A 24,550-nucleotide genomic window follows, 5' to 3' on the forward strand; every position below is an offset into this window, starting at 1 on the left:
TCAGGAAACAGAAGAAAAGGAACACTGAGAAAATTGCGGATGCTGTAAATCAGAGTCAAAAGCAGAAGTTGTTGGAAAAGTTCAGCAGGTCTGGCAGCATCTGTGCAGAGAAATCAGAGTTTGGCGTTTCGGGACCGGTGACCCTTCTTCAGAACTGATGGTAGCTAGGAAAATATCTGTTTATAAGCACAAGAGGGAGGGGGTAAGGAGTAAACGATAGGTGGGGATAGAGCCCCAAGAGAGAGAAGAACAGTCGGACAGACAAAGGATTCGAAAACAGAAGAAAAGGATTTGTTTCAGTTTGGTAAAGGTTCCGAGATAAATGCAGCTCCGTTTATGTAACTCCCAGACAAGCCTAGAATTTGTGTTTGTGCGTCATTTTTGAACGGGTTTCCACTGACCGAAAGTCAGTTTCGAAACTTTACTGGACGGTCAGAGGTAGCTTAACGTTAATTTAGTTACCGTGCGATATGTAACAGCGCGGCATTGAATTGTTAACGATAAAGGTGTTTGAACGGAGTCCGAAACCTTGCATTTTCATTGACGGTACTTAGACAAGAAGACTTGAGTCAACTGAGATGCCACATGCTTGCGAGCCGCTAGATTTCCAACATACCTTTCTTCCTGTTAATGGGCTTTTACTGTCGTGGTAATAGCTGCAAAAGAACACAAAGTTTAACCACTATTAGGAACGGCTAATGCCTCTGCTAATCATTGGTTCACAGCTTCTAGATATAGAGACAATTATTAATATTCATAATTTTCAGTTTCCATGACGTTTTAGGACGAATTCAGTCATTAAAAGAAATAAGCTATTTCCTCAGTTGAAGATTATTAATGCTACAAATAGTTTACAAACAGAACGGACGCTATGACAGAGATCACTGACTGCTGTGAGGCACTGTTGTGACTGCGTGTAAGATCACTCGTTTCCTACAGGCGGCGGTGTTTTACCAACTTTTCCATAAAAAAGCAGATGACTGGTTTAATTTTCACGTCTTGCCCTTCAACTAACCCTTGCTTTTGTACAGTTTGTGTGTAGATGTAAGATCAGATAATTATTATTTCGCTATAACTCTGCTTCTCGCAAGTGATTCCGCTGTTTATTTAATAAAAGTAAACGTTGATTTCACGATTAATTGCAATTCGAAACTGATAGGGGAAAATAAGTTTTAATTCTAATATTTCGGAAAGAATGGAAAGAGTGCACGCATTCTGCTGTAAGATAACTTCGTTGTTTTAGTCCCTAGTACTTATTGCTTTAATTATGCCTAACTAATATTTCAAACCATGTGTGGTGAAAACAATCTTTAGGAGCTGGCAGGAAAGTAAAATGTATACACTTTTCGAAGATAATAACAAGAATCCTCGTTCTTTTCAAAACGTTGGTTAGGTGGAAGATTACAGCAATAACCCATTCATCAGACCTTGTGAGAAAGACCAATCGATAGTTAATTTGTGCCTCGAGTTTGCAATAGTGATCATCACTTGTTGCAAAGTGCACGCTTAGTGGCCTTTCTTTAAAAAATGCGGTATAGTTGTCAGAGGCCAGCAGATTATAGCTATGATTTTCCATGCAGAATCTATGCGAAATGGTGTTAAAGTGATCCGCAGTTTGGATGCCCCATTGGTATTGATTCAGAACTGAGAGTGTGGTCGGAGCTTGACAATAGCACTGTCAACTTCCCTATTTTAACTGCATTTTAATCAACTTAATACACCACAGGTATAATGGGAATTTGGGACTCCAGCCTAAATCTAATTTAAAACGGCGCCTAATCTTTTCGAACCGGCTCTTGATGACGCTGGCTAGTTTACACTTCAAATACAATTGCCTCTCTCAAATCTAAACGAAAGGGTTGCTGAGCATCTCAAGAAGTGGCTCATGTGTCTCCATCCTTTCCCTTTATAAGCGCCTCTGCTGATCTGGCCGGTTTCTTCCCCGTGCTACAGTGTGGAGGGGTTCTTTGTTCTGCGGACATGCAGGATTATTGTAAACCACACTCCAACAATAATCCCCATGCAGCATAACGCACCTGTCTCATTCATACACCTATGTAACCCAGTCAAATATTCCAAAAATGTACTGTTTTGAAATCAGGAATTGATGTTTGAAGGCAGCTACACGATGTGGGTAGATCGGAAAAAATTTTGAACTCATACTTTTATTATAGCAAGGCCACATTTCCACGGCCGTTCAAATTCAATGCATGCATTGTGGGGAAGACTATACCGACCTCACATTAATATAAATTAGTGTATCGATAATTCGGATTACATGAAACACGCCTAAGTGTAACAAATCAGGATCGAGGGAGTGTCATAATAAACACAGAGACTCCTGGCGTGCCACTTCACGCGTTTAAATCAAGGCGCTGGTTTGCTAATCTACAGCATTTATATCACTGGTTTTAAAAAAGGGTATTAAATGAGCTGAAGATAGTGCTGAGATTCAACTGGTGCCCTTAATAAATAAACAACGCGTAAAAGATTGGCTTCCTGCTTAAAAAAATATCAGTCGCGATGGCCTTTTCTTAAATTAAACACAGCCGAACAGTTAAAGGAAATGCTCTAAAATTAGTATGTGAAAGAATAAATGCTTGTTTAAAAAGGTCATTTGCTTAAATATACACAGCCTGCCTACATACGGCAATTGTCCATTTCAACACGCGTTATTGTGAAAGGCTAATTTTAGGTCTCGATTAGATGTTTTAAATGTATTCGGATGGCAGTGGGGATACATTCAGAATCACGCGACTGCTGGAAACCACCCCCCCCACCACCCCACATACACACGGCATCTTCTTCAAGCTACTTAAATCCCGAGTGGCATGGTCTTCAACTATAAAGAACTGAACGCCTAGCTGTTCTTTGTATCGCTAAGCAATGTTTTGAAGTCCTGACTGAATTATGTAAATGTTTGATAATAAAATACCGAAACAAAACAAAACTGTGAGCAATATTCAGCTGACCGGGCAGTATCCATGGTTTTTCTTATTTCAGATTTCCAGAATTCTCAGCATTTTCTTTGGTAAATAGTTAATCAAAAATAGTGCATCTGCTCACTCGAATGAAGTAGCAAATATGCATCAACTTTACAAATAATTATAAACAATTCCACTTCACAGAATCCATTTAGTTGAAAAAGACAGTGGACTTTATCGGGAAGATGTTGGTCTGATAAACAAGACTATTGTGTAATTTCTGTGCGAACATCTCAATGGTTTTATTCTAAACTGGATCGAAGTAAAATAATTATTTATTTACAACTGACTAAAAAAGTGACTTTGATGGCCAAAGGTTATTTTGGAAGCGGATCGGAGGCACAAAGGCCGTGTGAGAAACGTAAACAAGGCTTTCTGGCGTGTTTGGGATTGTGCAGCATTTATCTTTCATCAAGCTCATTTGTAAAACAAGCAATTGGACACCGAGTAAAGTAAAAATATAATTTAAAAACAAAAATCCTCATCCCTTGTCGTTAGTTTCCAGAATATGTGACAAAGGATTGAATTCAATTATGACCACAAACTGAAGCTAACGCCCGAGTTTTGTGAGTTTTCCTGGCTTAGTGAAAGAAGGTTAAAATCGCAGCCACGCCACATTCGTGAAAGCTGTAACATTAGAAATCCAAATCAAACATTTCCGAAATGCAGAAACAATACACGTTGCAACAAATCACTAAACGACCTTTCGCTGAATTAAGATGCTGTTGTAAGTGTTGACATGAAGCCGTTCGTGAGCGGCATCCTTTAACCGGCAAGCACCATTCATCAAATTTGTTTATTCGGACTCGCCACAACTCTGAATAAAGATACTAAATTAATGTTTCGTCTTATGAAACATACATTCTCGCTGCGCGTACTGAGCATACGAAGGAACTGACAGCCATTGCAGTGCTAATTGCCAACTTCGGATTAAGCAAGGGAATAACTGAAGTCTTGGACAAACATTGCCCCGTCTCAACAGCAAGCTTTCGGGAATAGAGTCTGCGCGAATTATTTGCTATTCAGCATATTTACAGATTCGAGCAAACTTGGCTAAAAGATGTGCAAATTACTGATATAATGAGTGAGAAAACAAATCGCAATTTGTCTTGTTATTCACAATTCATCGTAAAAAGAATAAGTATTTACTATTGTAAGGATTGAAATGATAATTGAAGCTTTTTAACAACAGTTTATTTGACATTCTAATATAAGAAACGCAATCTTAACACTTATTTTTTATCTTACATCAGATTTATCTTACATCAGATTTTGATTTGATGTTAGGAAATAATCCACCATAACTGAAATACTGTCGCTGGATGGATAGGGGTTTTCCCCAGCTTTCACTCCGGGGGTTTGGGGTAAATGAGAAAACTTTGGTTGGAGACCCACTCACTCCGAGTATGCAGTTCCAGCGCATGAACTTAACCTGAAACGATTGTTTGAAATTAACTGTGTAGCTGAGGGATTGGCCTACTACCTACAGCTGCCCACGAATACCAATCAAGCAGAATGTGGTGTGTCTGATGTTTGTTTTGGGGAGAGTCTCAAAAAACGGTTTACATTTAATGGTTGGTTGTTGTTTATAAAATAACGCGAGTGACAAATGAAAACAAATTGAGCTAGCTCTGTCTGCTCCCTTTGTATGCAATCTAAACACTAGTGGGCTAATTTACACTTTTATAAATTGACACGGGTTCCTTATTAACCAGCTCAGTTTCTATTCAAATTGTTGTTGATCACATCGGAACGATGTGGAAGAAGAATAGACGCGGGATCTCACTGACTTCACGGGTATCGGGCAAAACACATAACTTGTCATTTCTTGTTGAAACTCAAATAGGATTGTCACTTTTTCTGATCAGTGACTTTCGTGACAAACGCCGCTTATTCCTGTAAAACAAATTGTGTGTGTGTGTTTATTGCCTGCTAATCTCTCCGCCCTGACTGATAAATGCTTCAATATCTGGATTAACAGAAAGAACTAAATCGGAGTTTTGGAAGGTTTTAACCAAAACATCATGCCTCCACCCGCCAGTAAACAACCTCCTGCATTAACTTGTTTCTGCTTTGACAAACGGAAGGGCAGGGAGGCGAGGAAAGATGAAATAAAGGAAGGAAAGAAAGATGAAAGAAGGAACGGACAGGACGGGAGAGAGGAAAAAAAGTCATGAAACGTAATAAACTGATTGACACCGCCACAACACTATCCCAAGGTGTTTAAAGACAACAGCACAAAGTACATTTTCTTCCCAAACCCCATACTGTATATTGGTGATCCTTGGTTTCAATTCAGGCTAGTGCCCTTATTAACGAACAAAAACAAACTCCCTGATTTAAGGGGATTTGAAAGGATGGACCAATTAGCGGCTGTAATTTGTGCTGCGTTTGTTTTAGGTGAATGTGCAAAACCTTACCACCTGAAAGAAAATGTCATGCTGTCACTAGAGCAAATAGAAGCCAGCTGACAACACACACACGCAAATAGACAGATAGACACACACAAATATACAGGCATACACACACAAATAGACAGGCATACACACACAAACACACACAAATAGACAAGCACACACACAAAACACTCAGACACGTACAAAACACAGGCAGACAGACACGCAAAAACACGCAGATACACGACATGCCCACACAAATACACCGTCACACACGGACACACCACACACAGACTTTGACATATAAGAACACATACATAGACAGATGGACACACAAACACAGAGACATAGGCAGACGTTGATATATATATAGAGAGAGAGAGACAACAGCTCTTAAACTGCCTCAATAAAAGACTCTGATGTGATAATAGGATGTAAGTAAAACAGAAGTCAAATGATTTCCAACTATTTTGACGGGGATTGGGGGAGTTATAATTTTAAATGATTCTTCTATGCGCAGGTGCTAAGATTGTTGGTTTCACTTTCACGTCTGTATAAAATATTGGTCAGACTCCTTGTATAGATTTATTTTTTAATCCGGATCTGAACAATAGCTAGGCTGACAGATTGGTGTATCCGTCAGAGAGTATGCTTTCCATCACTCTGTCTCCGGGTGTCTGAGGCCAGCAGTGAACTGTGCATCCTGAACTGCCATCGGAAACGATTACAGTTGACGGGTCTTTAAATGCATTAGATCAGAGACTTAGTCTCTTGCGTCCTGAGCACAATTCTTTGACGGTTCGCTCATATGAAGGATTTAGTAACCAGTGCAGACTAATGCGTATTCACGAACTGGAATAGAAGATTTAGTTTCTACGAAATTAAATGCGTGGTTTAATTAGATCATTAATCAAATGATTCTATCGCAAATCTATAATGCGCTTTTTCTTCAGCCCTGCTTCCCAGGCCAGGGTTTAGGAATCTATCAGTCGCTGCTATATGATCTGCATTAGCGCCTAATGATAAATGGTCTGAGGTGTCTATTCCCTTGTAAGATTATTAATTCAGTTTGGATATTGTAAATGAAACCGCAATTCGGACTCAGTGGCATAGAAAATACTGTTCTAAACACACACCCCAGTCCAACACCGGCATCTCCAAATCATGACTACTATCGATATCTCTACATTGTAATTCAAATTTTAAAAACATTTCAGCTCTAAGATCTGAAGTAGAACTTATGTACTTTAGTATGTACAATGTACGTTTTGCAAAAACAACGTCATAGTTTTATTTCCATTTTACTAGCCCGCAGGATAAATACCTGTAGGCTGTTTAGGTTTAAAAGGAAACATCTATATCAAATTGATTAACATCCTACCTTCACGATAGCACATACACCGCGATGATCTAGAATGAGTGCGTTGCTGATAACCTCCATAGCAGCTATGTACTAATCCACGTTAGCAGCTCTGATTGTCTCCTCTTTCAGATTTGAAAGGTCATCGTCCTCTAATGCGCATATTAAACAAAATCGACCATTTCTCAGGAACGCATGGCCTGGGTCTTTTGGGCGTTTGCCGCAGCTCTATTCGACATCAGCAAATTTGACCAAATTGTTGCAGCCAAGATAATGCCAATTCATGGGAAATGCATTACATAAGGGTCCAATTGTATTAACTATAGCGCTAGATATATTTGGAGAGGATTGTTGGGTAAGAGTACGATTCGCTTTATTGACCTTGTAAAGAGTAGCATCGGCTATCAAATACGATAAACAGATGATTCAGCCCAGAGCATCTGATTTTCGGAAGCACAGCACAGACTAAACCCGAAATGCAATATTAATCTTACAATTGTAATATCACAACATTGACTCAAAGGCTACCATTCGATTAAACAACCACTACCTCTATGGCACAACTCCGTTAACTCACGATGAAGCGTCAGAGTAGCGCTCTGAATACTGTACAAGATTTAGTATTCAGGCCAATCTATCTCAGCAGAATAATAGCCCCCGATCTTCAAGATGGTTAACTGGGAACAGAATTGAGAGTACACTTTTTTTTGTTGTTTTCTTCTTATCATCTGATTAGAAATGAAAGTCCAGAAGTTAATAATAAACCGTCGCCGCCTTTGAGATTTAACATAAATGTTCATCAAATAAACCTATCAGTTCTCTCACAAGTCTGAATTTGAAACCCAACGGAATGCCCGTTGTCAACATCTGAAAAAAATAAAAACGTTTTACCTCAATGTAAGCAATAAAGAAGCATTTGTTTCTGGGTGGAATAGAAGAGAACGTTCCATGGACCACGCCAAACATCCAATAAAATCAACATGCATTGTCTGCAAACGCCTTGGGACCCTATTTTGTCTTCCCCACAACCGGAACAATTGCATACATCTTCCTCCAGCTATTGAAACCTTTCGTTCTCATTTCCCTCCGCGTGCTGTACTTTTATTACAGTTAAAGCCCTACAGAACCTTCAGCAGTTTCTTTTTACAATCATCTCGACCGTTATGGGCTTCAATCCGATCATTGGTTGAGTAACAGAGAGCGAAACTCTGCAAATAAAACCTGCTACAGACCAATCAACATTTCAAAAACACACTTCCCGTGGAACAACATAACGCACTGAGTGGGGTGCTATTTGGAAAATTGAATCTTCTATTCTTTACAATCCATGACAAATTGCATTAAATACGATACCCATAAAACAGTGTATCTTCTCTATCGTCTACATCATACACTATTTGGAATCGTCCTGTTGTTGAACTACCGGGAAGACGACTGGATTCTTTAAAGAAAAACTCTTTATATAAGTAAGTACTCTCAGCGCTATGGAGGTGGTTCGACTACATGTCTGTCTGTATGAACACACATCTCACACGAAGTTTAGTGGGAAAAAAACCCTTCAAAACGATTTAAGGTTGCGAAACCACAGGCAAGGACCAAAGGACAAATTACTGCGATCAGTTAGCTGCGAGGATTTAGAGTGCATTTACTTTATAACTTTCTACAGTACTACCTACAATCGTGAATCTGCATCCCTGAACTGCTGAACAACTACTTAACAACCCGCTGTATTGTAAGCGATTTTAAACTAGACAACTGCCTATAAATGAGACCGCTCACACAGAAAAAAACACTTTCTGGGAAAATATTCGCAAGACCTCGGAAAAAAAACATCCTAAATACTTTGCTCAGAAGAATCCTCCATCGACTTACTAACTTACTTCTCAGTTCGATTGAAATCTCACCAATTTTAGCTAATAATACATTTAATTCTATTTGCCAGAATGGTTTAAACGATAAGAAGCAGCCAGGAAGACTGCCTCGCGTGCTAAAGATTTAAACCCCAGCAGTAATTAATTTTTAAAACTTGGTAACATCCGGTGCGTTTGAGGAAGGTGTCTGTCCGCACCAGAGACAGATAAAACACAAAGGGAGCATGAAAGCTGTTAGATGGCAGTTACTTGTAGCTGTAGACTCCCATGAAAAACTACTAAGATCTTCTGGAAAATCCTTCAAGCTTATGGGTGCGGGAACCCCAACATTCAGCCCAACACAATATATCATATTCAAAAGAACCAGAACAGTTATTGGAAGCCCGTAAGGAGCAAAAGAAAGAACGATTTTATGGCCTAAAGTTGCTCCGAGTAAATCTTGTGGACTATGGCCCAGTAAAAACAGGCTTGACATTTTTAACACAGTCTAGCACACGTTAAATAAAGTTGGATAACACAGTTCAACACTAAATTAAAGTTATAATTCATTGCATACTTACATGCATGAAAAAAAATTCCACTGGACTTATCGCCTACATTCTAAACTTAGAAAATGAATGTCGAGCCTTATTTTAATATGTTTAGTTACACCTATCATTCCTGCTCTTTACAGTGGGTGACACAGGTTCAAAACATGGAGAAGTGAAAGTCGCGTCCATGGAAACTATTCTTGCATTGAATTGCCATCTGATCCTTCCATAATTGCGAGACAGACTCTTTCGCTGGTTGACAATTTCCCTACTTTAACTCTCACTGCAATTTGATGATATTTTGCAGTATGCGTCTTACTGCACAAGGCCCCCGACTGGAACCGAACGTGCTCAGAAATAATACCAATCCGCAGCACTAACACGAAACCATACTTTATTGGCCATATAACGCCAGGAGGGTCCCACGATCATGGAATGCGCTATTTAAATGCATTTCCCCCCCGATAATGGTTTAAATGGGGTTTAAATTTAACAGATGTAGGGAACGATAGTTTTGTATTTCAAGTGTGCAACATAGCAGAATAAGCGAATATGCAACTGATGCACTATTACACGACACTGTTTCTTAAAAAAAAACACAAATTCTTAATTGGTCCTAATATTTAATGCAAGTTTCGGGCCTATACGTTTAATTATCCTTTGCATAATAGATATATAGAGAGGAAGACACGATTAAGGGGCAATCATTATTTGAAATAGGGAATTCATCTGTGGGAGACTGAAAAAAACTCGACAAATCATCACATTTAAACAGCGATCGTGGAAAATAGGGGTGTTTATTAAAGAATACAAATCTAGAAAAGTACAAGTAGGAAAGTGCTATACATTTGAATTGGTCCCAAACTGCAGAACGAGCGTAGCTACCAACATGCAGATCTGTTACAAGAGCTTTAACATTATTCAAAAACAAAACAAGGGCTAAAAGCTTGCTTAAATTTGTGGCAATAATTCGAAGTGGAATAATTTCGTCAAGCTGCAAATCCACCTGATTTCTGACAGCATCACATTTTAAAAATAATTAAGACGACGGGGGACAAATTCATCATCAAAAGACGTAGTATTATTTGGACAGGGCTTGGTCAGACATATTTTTTAAAAAATAACGATAAATCTACAAATGTTCTTATAGATAACAAATAGTTAACATACATAAAACGATAGTTCATTCCCCAGCTGGGTATCTCATTTTTTTCTAGTGTTGTAAAGATAAAAGTTCAAAACACTTACACTACCTCGTGGCGTTCACCACTGTTATTTTTGGCACAGTTTAAAGAGAAGGATTTGGGGACAAAACAATGATTTAGTGATAGCTTGCTGGTGCTTGCTTTAAATGTCTATCCTTGTGTGCAATGCGCTGTGTTTACTGTCGTGGTCCCAGTAGGAACAGTGCATCATGGAGAGGTCTGCAGGCTGCCTGGCGCAGGGGAACTGCAGGCCAGCCCCATTGCTGGAGGAAGGCGGGGGAGCAGGGCTGAGTTGCTGGGGATGGGGATGGTGATGGTGGCTCATGCCGTTGTAGGAGTTCACCATGCTGGGCAGGGCCATGCTCTGCACTCGCGAATAAGGGTTGTAGGACGCGTGACCCGAGAGTCCCTTCACATTAACAGAGCCCACGTTGCCAGTGGCCATTTGGCAAGAGGCGTAAGACATTGGCGCAGGCGGCTGTCCTAGAGGCCAGGAATTGTTCATGAAACTCGATTGCAAGTACTTGGGGGGGCCGATGTAGCCGTAGCTGTCACTGGCGAATAAAGCCGTCTTGCTGTGTTGGAAATGGGTGGGAGGTGGTCGGAAAGGACGCTTCATCCTTCTCCTCCTTCTGTAGTTGCCCTTTTCAAACATATCTTCACAAGCCGGGTCTAGAGTCCAGTAATTCCCCTTCCTCTCCCCGCCACCTTCCCTGGGCACTTTGATGAAGCACTCGTTCAGGCTCAGGTTGTGTCGGATGCTATTTTGCCAGCCTTTCTTATTCTTCTCGTAGAATGGGAACTTGGTGATGATGTACTGATAGATGCCGGATAGAGTCAGCCGTTTCTCGGGGCTCTCTCGGATAGCCATAGCAATGAGGGCCACATAAGAATAAGGCGGTTTCTGCGTTGGGTCGGGTTTCTCCGCAGTCTTGTCCGGAGATGACTCGCTCTTGACCCGCTCTTTGGAGCTGGACGTGGAGATGTTGTCAGTCATCAGGACCATAGTGTCATCCTCGGGGTGCTGGTAGGTGGCCATCGTGAATGCAAAGCCCTCACAAGTACAATGCCGCGTTCCGAAATAATTGCACTCCCAGCGCCTACAAACGTTGCAGTACAACTTCCTTGTTGATTGAAGTCCCAAGTCTGTACTCGGTCCAAAGTCTGGTTCAAGTTCGTGGTCAGTTTTGTTTTCCGCAGTGCAAATGTAATGAATGCTTGGTTAGGAGTATGTTACTGTGATTGCACAGTCCAAGCTGCGGGTTTCTATCGCTTTAAGCCGTGCCCTTTTCGTCCCTTTGCCCAGAGAATAATGCGTCCTCCTATTCGTGAATCGCTCAGCCTATACACTGCTCCCGTAACTGAGCACATTTCCGCTTGCGTCACTCCCTCCCCAAACCTCCTCCTCCCCATGAAATATCAGGACCTCATTTCCATGTAAATATCCATTACATCTAAGTGCGACTGACTATGCAGGCTGCTATTCTTTTTGAAGTTAAATTCGTGCTTTTAAATATATATGTATATATTTCGGGGCAATTCTCTTCTTTTTCAGCCCATGTTATCTGTAGATTAAGACCATTATAACCGGGGAAGGGAACTCAACACACACCGCTGCAAGGAAACGATATCGACTCCCACATCCCCAGGGAAATCCGTCAGGTCCTCTCGAGCCCCCGAGACTTACAATAATGTGAAGATAATCCGATAGTTCCAATGGCGTGTGTGTGCAAAAAGTGCACAGGTCTCGAAACGCTGTTTGCATTCCATAATATGGTCCTGCTCCGGAGCAGTAGTGATCTTACTTTTGACACGAAGGGTTAAAGAATCACTAGTTTGGTTAACAGTTGCATGTGCCACTGACAATAGTGATAATGAATGGCATTTACAATCTGCGAGCAAACCAGCAAATCCAGTTTGTATTGAGCGACATCAGATCACATGGCAGCACGAAACTGACTGAACCATCCGGGCCACGAATAACTCGATTTATTCACACTCTGTGCAAGCAGCTGGTTAGGGAGGGTAATGCCCAGTAACTGGGAAATGGGTCCACGGTTGTGGATTTTACAAAGAGCCCCCAAACCCCTACTCCCCACAACTATTATTGGAGTAGAGATTTTTTTTAAAGTGGGGAGTTAATGGGCGAGGGGGTGGCCGACCACCCAGAGCGCCAGTGTCTATGAGGCATTTCCACGCCTCGGCCCAGTGCAGGTGGACCAGCATTGTTGTGTGTGTCATCACCTCGTTCAGATTCCCAAGAGAAGATTCCGCAGCTCCAGCTCCGAAGCGTGGATTTTATTTCCCTGCTCTTTCTCTCTCTCCATCTCTCTCTCTACACCCTCCCCCCCCCCCCCCCCCCACCCCAAATGTCTCTTTTAAAAAGGAAGCAGAGCTGGCAGAGGAAATTCTGCTATTCGAGGTAATTGTCTTTTTTGTTAACACTTTGATGGTGGTGGGTGTGGGCTCCCAACTTGCCGCTCGAGGGAAGCCCCAGACAGACCGCGGCAGTTTATCAAGTGAGCCCTCGCAGTGTAGCCTCGGCGCTTCTCCACACTGAGAGCGCTGGGTGTGGGGGTGGAGGGGGGGTGGAATCAGGCGGCTACGACTTTGATTGCGGCATGACTTTTACTGCAACTGCTGCGACGTTTGCTCTGATCAGTACTCAATAATTAATTGCTCAACATCATCACAACAAACTTGACCAGTACACACTTCCGTAACGTCTTTGAGAAGTGACTGATTGTGGGGCGATTGATCGAGTTCCAGGGAGTGAAACCCATTGCAGCCCGACCTTCTAATCACAGCTCGTCGAGTGACCGAAAAGTGCTGGGGCAAGGATGCAAACTGGGGTTTGGGATGTGGGGGAGGGAGATTTGAAGGTGGGGGAAGGGGGCAAGAGTTGGTTGGGGATTGAAGGGGGAGGTGCTGTTGGCAAAGCTACGCTGACTTGCAGGCTAGAATGACAAGTCCTAGACAGCTCCAGCACCTGGTGGTCTGAAATCTATCGTGCCTCTCTCTTGTTCACTAACGGTGTTGGCTGTACACCTGAAAGGAAGCCGCTATTCACGTTTTCTTTAGTGTAAGTTGAACAGTCTAACCTGGTGCAAGGGTAATTGTGTCTTCGCGCTTGCTACGGTAACGAAACGGTGTTTTGAGGAACCTTACTCGCCTTTTTATGTGGATTTTATTTCTAAGAAGTCAAAATGCAAGCCTTATGTTGAGTGCAGCTGGGAAAATATATAACGGGACGGAAGAACGGAACAACCCGTTCAAGGCAGTAGCAGGATGTGTCTTTGAAGATGTCTCTGTGGGTGAAAGGGCACTATCCTATTGTTAAGGGGACACTTTTTCAACCCTCCTGGTTCCGGACACCACTACTGCCAGATGCAATCCTGCCCGCCAACGTTCAAAGAAAGAAGCGAATTCAGTGCGTTAGCAAAAGTTTTAGAGTCCCATTAACGCTGCTTATGTCAATGCAAAATAAAAATCATTCTGTTATTAATCTTTACAAATGCATTTGAACAAAAAAAAACCGACCAAAGCTACCATACAGCTTCTGCAATAAAATAGCCAGTTATTTCGAAATGTTGCAGCCGGTTACCCAGTCCCCATTCCAGCAGAAATTCGTTCAATCCAAAACGTATCTTTTATTTTTGGGTAAAAGGGAATGCAAGGTGAGAGGAAAGTTGTACGCGAACCACACGACGCCTCAGCATCAAGCTCAGCAAGCCAGGGCAAGGCATGACACTCAGAATCAATATGCGACATCAGTGTTGTCGAAAAATAAGGGTTCTCCCATTAATGGCGAAATTTGATTTTATTTTATACCAGCGGTTCGTGAATTATTTGGACCGTCCGTCCCCAGACGGCGGTGGAGTTCTTTTCTGGGGGGGAGGGGTGAGGAGTGTGTGTGTGTGTGTGTGGGGGGGGGGGGGGGGGTGGGGGGGATGAGAGGGTGATATTGAAAACTTTTAGGTACAAGTAGATCGATTTTTGACCAACGGGCGAATTAATAGGGGAGGTGGAAAGGTGTAGTTGAGGCCATGGCGGAACAGGTGAGAGGGGCCGAATGGCCTATTTCTGTTCCCAATTCATATGTTTATATATGTAAGCATTCTGGGCTCGCTCAATCGCTGCACTTGGAATCAGATAGGACCGGTGGATTCCCAAAGTTCCTTACACTGACTGTTAGAAAAAAAAGGTAGAGGTTAGAGTTTGCCTCAAAGTTACTAGGAAGCTGCTTATTTCCACGATCAGTTTAGACCATAAGAGAAAGGAGCAGAATTAGGCCATTCGATCCATCAGATCTGTCCACAATTAGATTAGATTCGAATCCCGAGAGTGTGGAAACAGGTCCTTCGGCCCAACAAGACCACACCGACCCTCCGAAGAGTAACCCGCCCAAACCCATTTCCCTCTGACTAATGTACCTAACACTATGGGCAATTTAGCATGGCCAATTCACCTGACCTGCACATCTTTGGACTGTGGACGGAAATCCACGCAGACACGGGGAGAATGTGCAAACTCCACACAAAGGGTTACCTGAGGCTGGAATCGAACCTTGCACCCTAGCGCTGTGAGGCAACAGTGCTAACCACTGTGTCGCCCCTATTCCATCACGGCTGATGTTTCTCAACCCCATTCACCCAGCTTCACTTTGTACTCCTTCATCCCCCTACTAATCGATAACCTATCTATCTATCTAAATACTTGACCTCCACAGCCCTCTGTGGCAATGAGTTCCACAAATTCACTCTCCTCTGGCTGAAGAAATTCCTCCTCATCTCAGTTCGAAAGGGTTGTCCCTTCACTCTGAGGCTGTGCCCTCGGGTCCTAGTCTCTCCTAGTAGTGGAAACATCTTCTCTATGCCCACTCTCTCCAGGCCTCAGTGCTACATTCTGTAAATTTCAATGTGATCATCCGTCTTAACTCCATCGAGTACAGACCCAGAGTCCTCAACCGCTCCTCAGAGAATGAATCCTTCATCCCCGGGATCATTCTTGTAAACCTCCTCTGGAGCTCACACCCCCTTCCTCAGCTGAGTTGCCTTTTTCATTAATCTGCGAATTTAATTACGGGAGTTTCGCTCACACTAAATCATCCCACATGAACTACAGCCATAAGGGAAAAGCTATGAGACGGGACCACCCAACAATGTAAGAATAAATAGAATCATAGGGATATTTTACACAGTCCAATGTCCTTCATGTGTTAAACAAGGATACAATGTGTTGTTCAGCGCTTATCCACGTATAACGCGCCTGTCTCTTTCCGGTCACCTCCGAACCCCTCAGTACTTGGCTGCTAAAACTATAAACTGTATGACATGGGCTGAAGGTCTGGAGAACGGCCTCACCGAGCGTGGAAGCTGATCAGAGAATTCTGTGGTTTCAAACTTCACTTAATGTATTGAATTCGTAATTTTTTTAAAAAAAAACAACAATGGGGTTGGAAAAGTGGAAGAGCTAGTCTTTTCCCGCTGTTTGAGAAAATTACATTTGCTCGGTAGAATTCATCTTCAATTATGTGATGCTGTAAAAACGTCGATAGGGCGCCCCCATCCCTTAAATACACCTCGTTTTCCCGAGGTAAACAAATAAAGATGTCTCTTGGAAGAATGTTTCAGTTTTGCGCCACAGTTTCAGATGAAGTCACATTTTACTTGTCCAGTAGGTAGTGACGGAAATAGTCTCAAACAGGTTATTTTTTCCTCATAGAATCCCTACAGTTTGGAAACAGCCTCTTCCACACCGACCCTCTAAAGAGTTATCCACCCAGACCCTACTATCCTACATTTACCCCAGATGAATGCACCTAACCTATACACGCCTGAACTCTATGAGCAATTTAGCATGGCCAATTCACCCAAGCTGTACATCCGGAAGAAACCGGAGCACCTGGAGGAAACCCACACACAGAGTGAATGTGCAAACTCCACACAGACAATCGCCGAGGGCTGGAATCGAACCTGGGACCCTGGTGCTAACCACTGAGCCACCGTGCCGCCCATTACGTATGAAGATGATTTCTTCTGCCCCATAATATGGCCGGAAAAGCATCTAATCAGATTTCTGGGTTCCCAGTAGGGCCCACATGCTGATGAGTGCTACGATATGATTGTATCTGCGATGCATTGACACACAATAACTGCTCTGTCATTCCCACGAGCCAGCGGCTCTACCTTATCATTCACGTTTAAAAGTATTACTAGTTCCTGAACTGTGGGGTTTCGATGTAACATCGGGGTTGGTACATTGCAGGCGTAGTTGGGAACCACCATTTTTATAAAGCAGAAAGAATTCATCACTTCTATCTGAAAGGACAAGTGAACCTTATGGTGTTCGTCATGATGGTGTTGTGTATCCGATAGTGAAGCCCAAAGTTATCTGTCCGCTTTACACTACAATTTTACAGTCAATTCAGTACGCAGATACAGAGGGGGTGTTTACTGACGATGGAGGAAGCGATACAAATATTAATCCAAACAAAATGGTAGTAGTGTCGAGAGGAAAGTAAGGATCAAATATGTCTTGTTCTCAGATATTAATTATCTACATTCAGTAGGCTAATGCTTGGAGGGGGCTGTCGGCCCCCGCTCGCGCTGTAATTGTCTCACTATCTCTCAAGGGTAGAACACAGACAGACTCTAACCCCATACCTTTTATGCATTGTCTGAGCTGAGATGTCACTTTTTTATACACAAAACCTTAAGTTATCTCGGGAATGTGACTTCAAAGAAGTTTTGTGATTTACAAATGAATGAATCGAAACCTGCAACCCATTCTAAGTGTTTAACACCTAACAGCAATCAAGTTTTAAAAATCATACAACACCAGGTTATAATCCAACAGGTTTAATTAGAAGCACTAGCTTTCGGTACATTGAAAAAAATCCTTGATTGTTAAGTCTCTCATCTGTTAGAATGGCCATTGTTAAGTCTCTCATCTAAATCAAGGTATTTTTCAATGTATAATTTTAGTTACACTACACTGTAAACGTTTGCTATAAATTCTATGTCTTACAATCGTGTCCTCCACAACCACCCGATGAAGGAGCAGCGCTTAGAAAGCTAGTGCTTCCAATTAAACCGTTTGGACTATAACCTGGTGTTGTGTGATTTATAACTTTGTCCATCCCAGTCCAACACCAGCACCTCCAGATCATATCTCTATCCCAGCAGCGGAAGGTGGGGAGTCAATTTGCAGTGGGCTTTGAAACCTGGATCTGGCCCCGTCACCTCCGCATTTCTGGAGATATTCTTCCCTTAGAGAACCGACTCTGTCATGCAGATTGAATACAGTCTGCGCAATCTAAGTTTGAATGAAGGAATGGATGCAGCACAGAAGGAGGCCATGCGGCCCACCCGAACCCTTGCCAGGGCATTCAGCTAATCCTCCGAGCCCGCTCTTTTCCCGCATCGCAGTATTGTTCTGTTCCAATAATTATCCACCTCCTCCCACATCTTGAAAGCATTCTCTAATCTGCCTGCAGCACACTCTCAGGTGCTGTATTCCCAGATACTAAACATTCGCTGTGTACTGACTCTTTACCTTGACTTGGCTTTCAATGCTTCAGTGAAACGGTACACTTCCTACCTATCCCTTATAACTTACTAACGCCTTCTTCAAAATTCAAAAGCGTGCATATATACGCCGAGATCCATCTGCTGCTCAAGCTTTTTACAATTGTATGCTGTAAGTCCCCCCTTCTTGTTTCTACCGAAAGGTATTCCACTCATGTTAAATTGCATCTGCCACGTGTCTGCCTACTTCGCTCGCCTGCCTGTCTCCTCATGAAGCCCATCACTCTTCTCCACTTATCTCTTGTTATTTTTCCCATTGCCTTGTGTAAAGGAAACTGAACTTTCCTTTAAGGATATTATCGATGGCAGATCACAGTTCTGCCAAATACAAAGGTACAACCGTTGAGGAGCTTGTCATCAGCAAATTTTTGTAACTGTCTTCTGTAGACCCAGGATTGAGCCATTTATTACAGATCAAGAAAAACAGATATAGTATCTTATTCTGTGGAATTTCTTGAACCGAAAAAAACTGTCTACCCCTGCGCCTAGTTTCCTGTCACGCACTAGCTTAGCACCCATGCTGTCAGGGTCCCTCTTATTCAAAAGAGAGGTCGCACCTCAATAAATCATAGGGGTAAGGACTATTGAGCGAGGGAACTATTGGCATGAGTTTGCACAATGTTTTCAAGTTAATGCTGGTAACTTGAAATATCTTTATTATATTGTATGTAAATAAACCATCCACAAAATCAAGTATTAGACACTATTTGTGTGAGAGGATGATATTAGTAACGATAACTGGTCAGATGCACTCCGTTACATATAAAATAAACATTTCAGTTAAATAGATTTAAAACAAATCCAGCTCAGAAGTATTAACTCAGATGTATTAGGATTCTGATTCAACAAACAAACCTGGCCGTGGAAAATTGTGCAACTTAGCAGTGAAGTTATACTGCTTACAAGGGTCTACAAATTAAGCTTAATACACCAGAATCTCGGCATTTTAGAACGACTCGTATGGATCTTGGTTAACTTGGGTTAGAAAGAGTTTTGTTTTAAATTTGAGACTTGTTTGGAATCTACTATCATTAGTCCTAGAGTGAGTTAGCTGACAGGAGCTACCTCCTTTCGATTCCCCGAAATTGATCTGAGTGTGACATAGGGAGAGAGAATTGAAAAATGATACAGCAGTGTGAGTAACTGACACATTGAACTGATATGGTGCTTTTTGTTGACGAATACAGTGTTATCATAGCGCCTGTGGACGGGAATGATAGATTTATTAACCCGCAGCATTCAATCAATAGGGTTATTTGCTTATGAGAAGCAGCTGTGGTACATGAAACAGGCCCTCTAAATTATTCTGTACGTTGCTCACTTGGGTCTCAAGTTCATTGGGGTCTCTGAAATATTTGGTTCTGGGCTGAACAATAATTGATTGATGTTGGTACATCATCCACTGTGCAGGAGAAATACAGAGTTGAAGCAATGACTGTGCCTTAAAAAATGTGCTCATTAAAACTTTTAATTACGTTCCGTTCTGTCTCAGAGAAAGGCTCCTCAACGATTGTACCTTTGTATTTGGCAGAACAGTGATCTGCCATCGATAATATCCTTAAAGGAAAGTTCAGTTTCCTTTACACAAGGCAATGGGAAAAATAACAAGAGATAACCGACCCGAGGCGTCGCATTATGTTGATCTAAGCATTTTTACCGGTGACATTTTTACATAACTCAATGTTGCGCAATTACTCATTTGTGTATTCAATCATTTGTTTAAAGCTTCCTTTCAATAAATTTTCTACAGTCCCCTGAAGGTGGGAAAGTTTCTGCTTCTAAATGGGCCTTCAGGCTTCATCACTCTTTCAACATATCTTTAATCTAATGAAAAACGATGAAGCCATAAACTATCTAGACACGGATCTATGATATATTTTATACGTGTGATATGACAGACAAAAGTTCTTGTCAAGTGCAAGAAATGATCTGTATTATAACGCTAGCTTTATCTCATGATGTTGATTGGTTGAGTTATGATTTGTCAATAATCATAATGTACATAATGATACTTATACTAAATGCTGTTAAAGCTTTTTTTTTAATCAAAACGAGCTTTAAAGTAGTTAAAATTCGATTTGCTCCGATCAAGGACAGGGTATATTACCGTGAACTTTAACCCAGGCAAAACGGAAAAGTAAAACAGAACACATACCACAGAGTTATCCATGCAAATCAGACAATATCCTGAAAAACATGAGAACTCTCTGCAGTACAATGGTATGTACCTGTATAGAAGGACTACGGTATTGATAATATTGGCTCTTAGCAATTACTTCCTGTTATATATATTGACCTTTTCGTGCACTTAAATATTTTTACATAAGTGAAACGCAATATATTCATTGAGTGTAAAATAGGGAGTCACCAATGCACGATTTTAGAATTTCTACAAATACTCCAACAAAAAAAATCATTTTCCACTCCAAAAGTCCACGTTAGCTATTTATACAAATTCGCACGCAACATAAATAGCCACAATAATCCAACAAGCGACTGTGACGCCGAGTACACAGGTTTGATTTTTTGCAACAAATACCTCAAAGTTAACATTTAATGTTTCACTGACGAATCATCTCCAGAAGATTTAAGAAACTGGAATAATATGGAGGAATTCCCATTCAGATAATGTTAATTTTAATACATTCTGCGAAGCAGTGGCGAAACTGATGGAGCTTACCAGTTGTGAAACGTCGTTTATATATATTTTAAACAATTGGGAATCAGACCGACACATGGACGTTTAAATGATATTCGTGATGAAGTGGGAATCTATCGATTTTTCCCCGTGTAAACCAGCACTTTGATAACTAATTCTCTTACTAACCCTTCTTCGAAACCATATCATTCGATTTTTTTAAAAAAAATCGACAAGTTGAACATTTCTATTTTGGGATAGAGTTGAAACTGGGCATTTACTGACAAACAAAAGCTGCGTATGCCAGCAGCTACTTGGTTCATTAATATCCCACCGCTCAGGTATTAAACTGCATCATAATTACCAACATTTTAAGACAGGAATTGCTAACTTTATGCACAATGTAACTGTACTTCCACTTGTGAAATGATGTGGTTACAATAGAATCTAGGTCACGACAAGGTGGCAGTAATATTTCAAATACGAGCTTTTTATTCCTTACACGTGGAAGTTATTTCCCCTGCATCTTGGATTCTATAAACAGATGTACAGAATGGAAAACCACAAATGCACTAAAACGTTTTTCCCAGACAGCACTTGTGCAGAATGAGATCCAAAAGGCTGGTTACCAAATAAGGCACTTCTACTCGACTCGCTAATGATTATTTTCACTCCCTGTAGTTTATTTTGCCAATTGGTTTAAACAATGTCGCTGCATGTGCAATCTCACACACAGCTTCTCATGCAATTCATTGGTGCATTTTACACCTTTGCGCTCCTCCCATTTTCCCCCCAACTGGAACCCTACATGCGAGGAAAAATTAAACCAAAGTGCATGGATTGGTCTGGGACATTAGATATTAGAACGGAGCCAAACCAAAACGATATAAAAATCACAAGCTCGACAATTCGCTTACCAATCAAGCAAAATTGGCATTTTGCAAAACTTTTTAAAGACCAGATTCCAAACGGTACTCATCAGAACATCTACTGGAAACTGTATTCCCTTGTATCGGCAATGAAGTAATCTCGTGCCAAATAACAACGTTACCTGCAAAAATAAAATAACATTAACCCAACATTCATTCTGAGACTAAGACAACACGGGCTAGGGTTCTGTCGCATTCAGCAAACGGTTCGACAAAACAGTGAGACCTTTCAATGGAGTCGGCGTTACTTTAAACCCTCGAAACAACGGTCCCAAATGAGATGAAACAACGATTAGTCCCAAAGCTTGTAGGTTATTGACCTTTCCTCGCCTTTTTTTTAAGCATTAGCTGGACACGTCGTTTGAATAGGGGACACGGGGTGAATCTAGCGCAGGAACACAAACCAAGATTAAAAAAAAGCTTTCCGTGGAAAGATTCCATCTTAAAATCAACGAGACAGTATTGAGACAATTTTGGATTTTCTACAAAGCATTGAATGTGCGCATTGCGAAGCGATTGGCGGCCACCCTTTCCCGTTGTTACTCCTGTTTTTGGAATATAAAACAAGTCGAACATTTTGTTAGTTAAATGCAAACGTTAAATCTGCGCTGAAATTATATTTTAATTAAAATGTGTGCAAATCAATTCTTGTCAACACTCTAAAGCTTCCAGTCAGGAACATCAATGGCAGTCCCCGTTAAAACCTCACCGCACAAACTTACTTGAACAACGTGGTAAAACCACCATTAGAAATGCTACAAAATTTCTTTCAGCCCAATATTCTTCATCGAACAATTGAGCTGAACAGGATCACGGAATGATCCAACTAATTTTATTTGCAAATTGCACTACTCTATTCTTAAGAGTAAACGGTGTAAAGGTCAAAATGCAGGCGAGGAAATCATTCACAACGCGGTGTTAATGCGAATACAGATTAGTTTTCGTGAAGAGCTTTGTCAACCTTTCACTCAAGAACCTGATAATAGAAATTAATGGATTTTTCTGATAGTCTTGAGCTGGAGAGAATTATTTTGATTAAAACATGTAATGGTTAGCTGAGATATAAGGAATAGCCTAGGTAAGGTATTAATAATTTCTTTGTTAACGCAAGGAAAAACGAAAAGTATAATTGCATACATGTGAAAATTATTCACCGCATCATCTACCCATGCAATATCTCTGCATTAAACATCTGGCATCCATTCAGAGATCGGCTCCAATAACATGTTGGATACTAACAACTCTCTATTGATTGTGCTTCATTTTGTCACCCCTGTTTACTATTTTTTGTGAACACTTTAAGATAATCTTTCGCATAAATCACGATTTATGTTTTATCGTAGACCCCTTTTACAAAACAATGCATCCGATTAGTCTGCATCATTCATGTTACAGCCTTCATTTAGATTGTGATTTTTAACTTCATTTAGATTGATTGTTAAGAAATAAACTCTTCTGATCTCGCACACAGTACATTCCTCGAGAACTCTGACCACTATGAGACATAAACTCCAATGCCAGAATACAGATGTCTTCCACTTGAGTTGGGATCTATTCATTCTGTTGCCAATATTAGGCTTTAAATGCTCAGTTTGGGAACTGTGGCTGCTTGTGTAAAAGTGAAAACGGCCATTGAAAAACAAATCGGCACAAATTGGTTAAGTAGAAACGGAGCTCAGATATTTGTGTAGCACATCATTACCGTTAACTCTTAGAAACACGATTCTTTGTGGTCTCAAATCGGTGTTAAGATTCCCAGAATAAGCTAATTCATGTGTGCGCTGTATGATGATATTATGAGCGGGCATTGTATTTGTATGGTTATATGGAGCCTGATGTTCGGCGTGAACGAATAAATTAGAATATCCGATGGTTTTGTGCTTCTGAATCTCAATTTGATTTGGAGAGAAGCCAGCCACACTGGGTAAACCGGTCTGTATATACGCAGAAAGAGAGGAGGAGAGAGAGGGGGGAAAGGGAACACTCTCCTGGCGAAATTCCGTTCACAACCCACACGGTCCTCACATGCCTTCAGCGTGTTGGGAGAGGCATTGTTAGCAATCTGGATTCGAGATACAATCAACCCGCCAGATGAACAAGAACAAAGAATTCAGAATCGAATGAGATTCCGCGGTTTTATTTGAAACACATCATCATGTACCTACATTCCTTCCAGATTTGAAGCGGCAAATCCAACTCCCACCAACCCCCCGCTCCCCCCACCCCGGTGTTTGATTTCCATCTGCTTCATACCCGCTTTCTATTTGACCACAAGTTCAATACTTCCGTCCTACTTTGGTCAAAATACGATCTCTAACAACATTTTCAAGAGAGACAGATTACAAATCTCAGCCACATGTTTCTGTGCGGAAGGTGTAAATGTACACCCTCCAACCCTAACGATCTCCCTTTTATCCTCTTCCCGTAAAGACTTTACAATTCAATCGAATACAAGCCCGGGTTAAAAGTCATGTTTTTTTTAAAAAACGAAAAAATGTATAAATTTCATGCGGCTCCTTTAGATATTCAGGAAATGCAAAAAAACAAATCGCGGAGCCTCTGAACTCCAAGTACAAACACAATGCGCGAGTTGAACAGCAGTGAACCCCAAAGCCGGAAAATGAGTGCACGAGGTGTCAAAGGGTTAAAATGATCCCACACCAGTTTTAAATTAGCATAAACCATTTTAGAAATGAAAAAAAAAGACAAAAAGGACATCTGGCTGTCGAAAGATGGAAAGGAGTCTGTAAAGTGTACAAGTTCATCCATAGGACACCATCTTGCACTTTGAATACAAACCACAAAACAGTATGCCATTTATGCAAACAATATGTCACTTATGTACTGACGCGTTACATAACTATGAAACACTGCAGCTTACCCCCAGGCATGCGGTATAGAAACAAGGATGCCTGCTAACAATAACTAAATACTGAACATAAACCCCTAGGTAACATCAATTTGATCCAGGCCTCCACCTTCTCTGTTAAACACACAGTTTCACTTTAAATTCTGTACAATTAGCGACGTCAGGCATGTGGTTTTCAA

At 41.2% G+C, this 24,550-nt stretch overlaps 1 protein-coding gene and 1 long non-coding RNA gene across 4 annotated transcripts in view; both read right to left on the reverse strand.

Moving 5' to 3' along the window:
- The window catches only part of LOC122555840 (uncharacterized), a 192,168-nt gene that overhangs the window by 52,865 nt on the left and 114,753 nt on the right, over positions 1–24,550 (reverse strand). For all 3 annotated transcript variants that reach the window (XR_015759042.1, XR_006313372.2, XR_015759043.1), the window contains exons 2-3: positions 21,491–21,624; positions 617–656 (exon numbers count right to left, since the gene is read on the reverse strand). This is a non-coding gene — a long non-coding RNA (uncharacterized LOC122555840). The remainder of the gene's footprint in view (positions 1–616; positions 657–21,490; positions 21,625–24,550) is intronic.
- Positions 9,920–11,653, reverse strand: foxl2a (forkhead box L2a). Its single transcript, XM_043702025.2, has one exon. It carries the CDS (start codon positions 11,383–11,385, stop codon positions 10,489–10,491), a length of 897 nt encoding a protein of 298 aa, XP_043557960.1. The 5' UTR covers positions 11,386–11,653; the 3' UTR covers positions 9,920–10,488.

Source organism: Chiloscyllium plagiosum, unplaced genomic scaffold (assembly GCF_037043375.1).
Source record: "Chiloscyllium plagiosum isolate Xiang-an unplaced genomic scaffold, Cpla_swu_hap1 HiC_scaffold_13, whole genome shotgun sequence".
Classification (NCBI taxonomy): domain Eukaryota; kingdom Metazoa; phylum Chordata; class Chondrichthyes; order Orectolobiformes; family Hemiscylliidae; genus Chiloscyllium; species Chiloscyllium plagiosum.

Excerpts from the sequence above, each read along its gene's own strand:
- foxl2a (XM_043702025.2), bottom strand. The coding sequence starts at position 11,385 with ATGGCCACCTACCAGCACCCCGAGGATGACACTATGGTCCTGATGACT.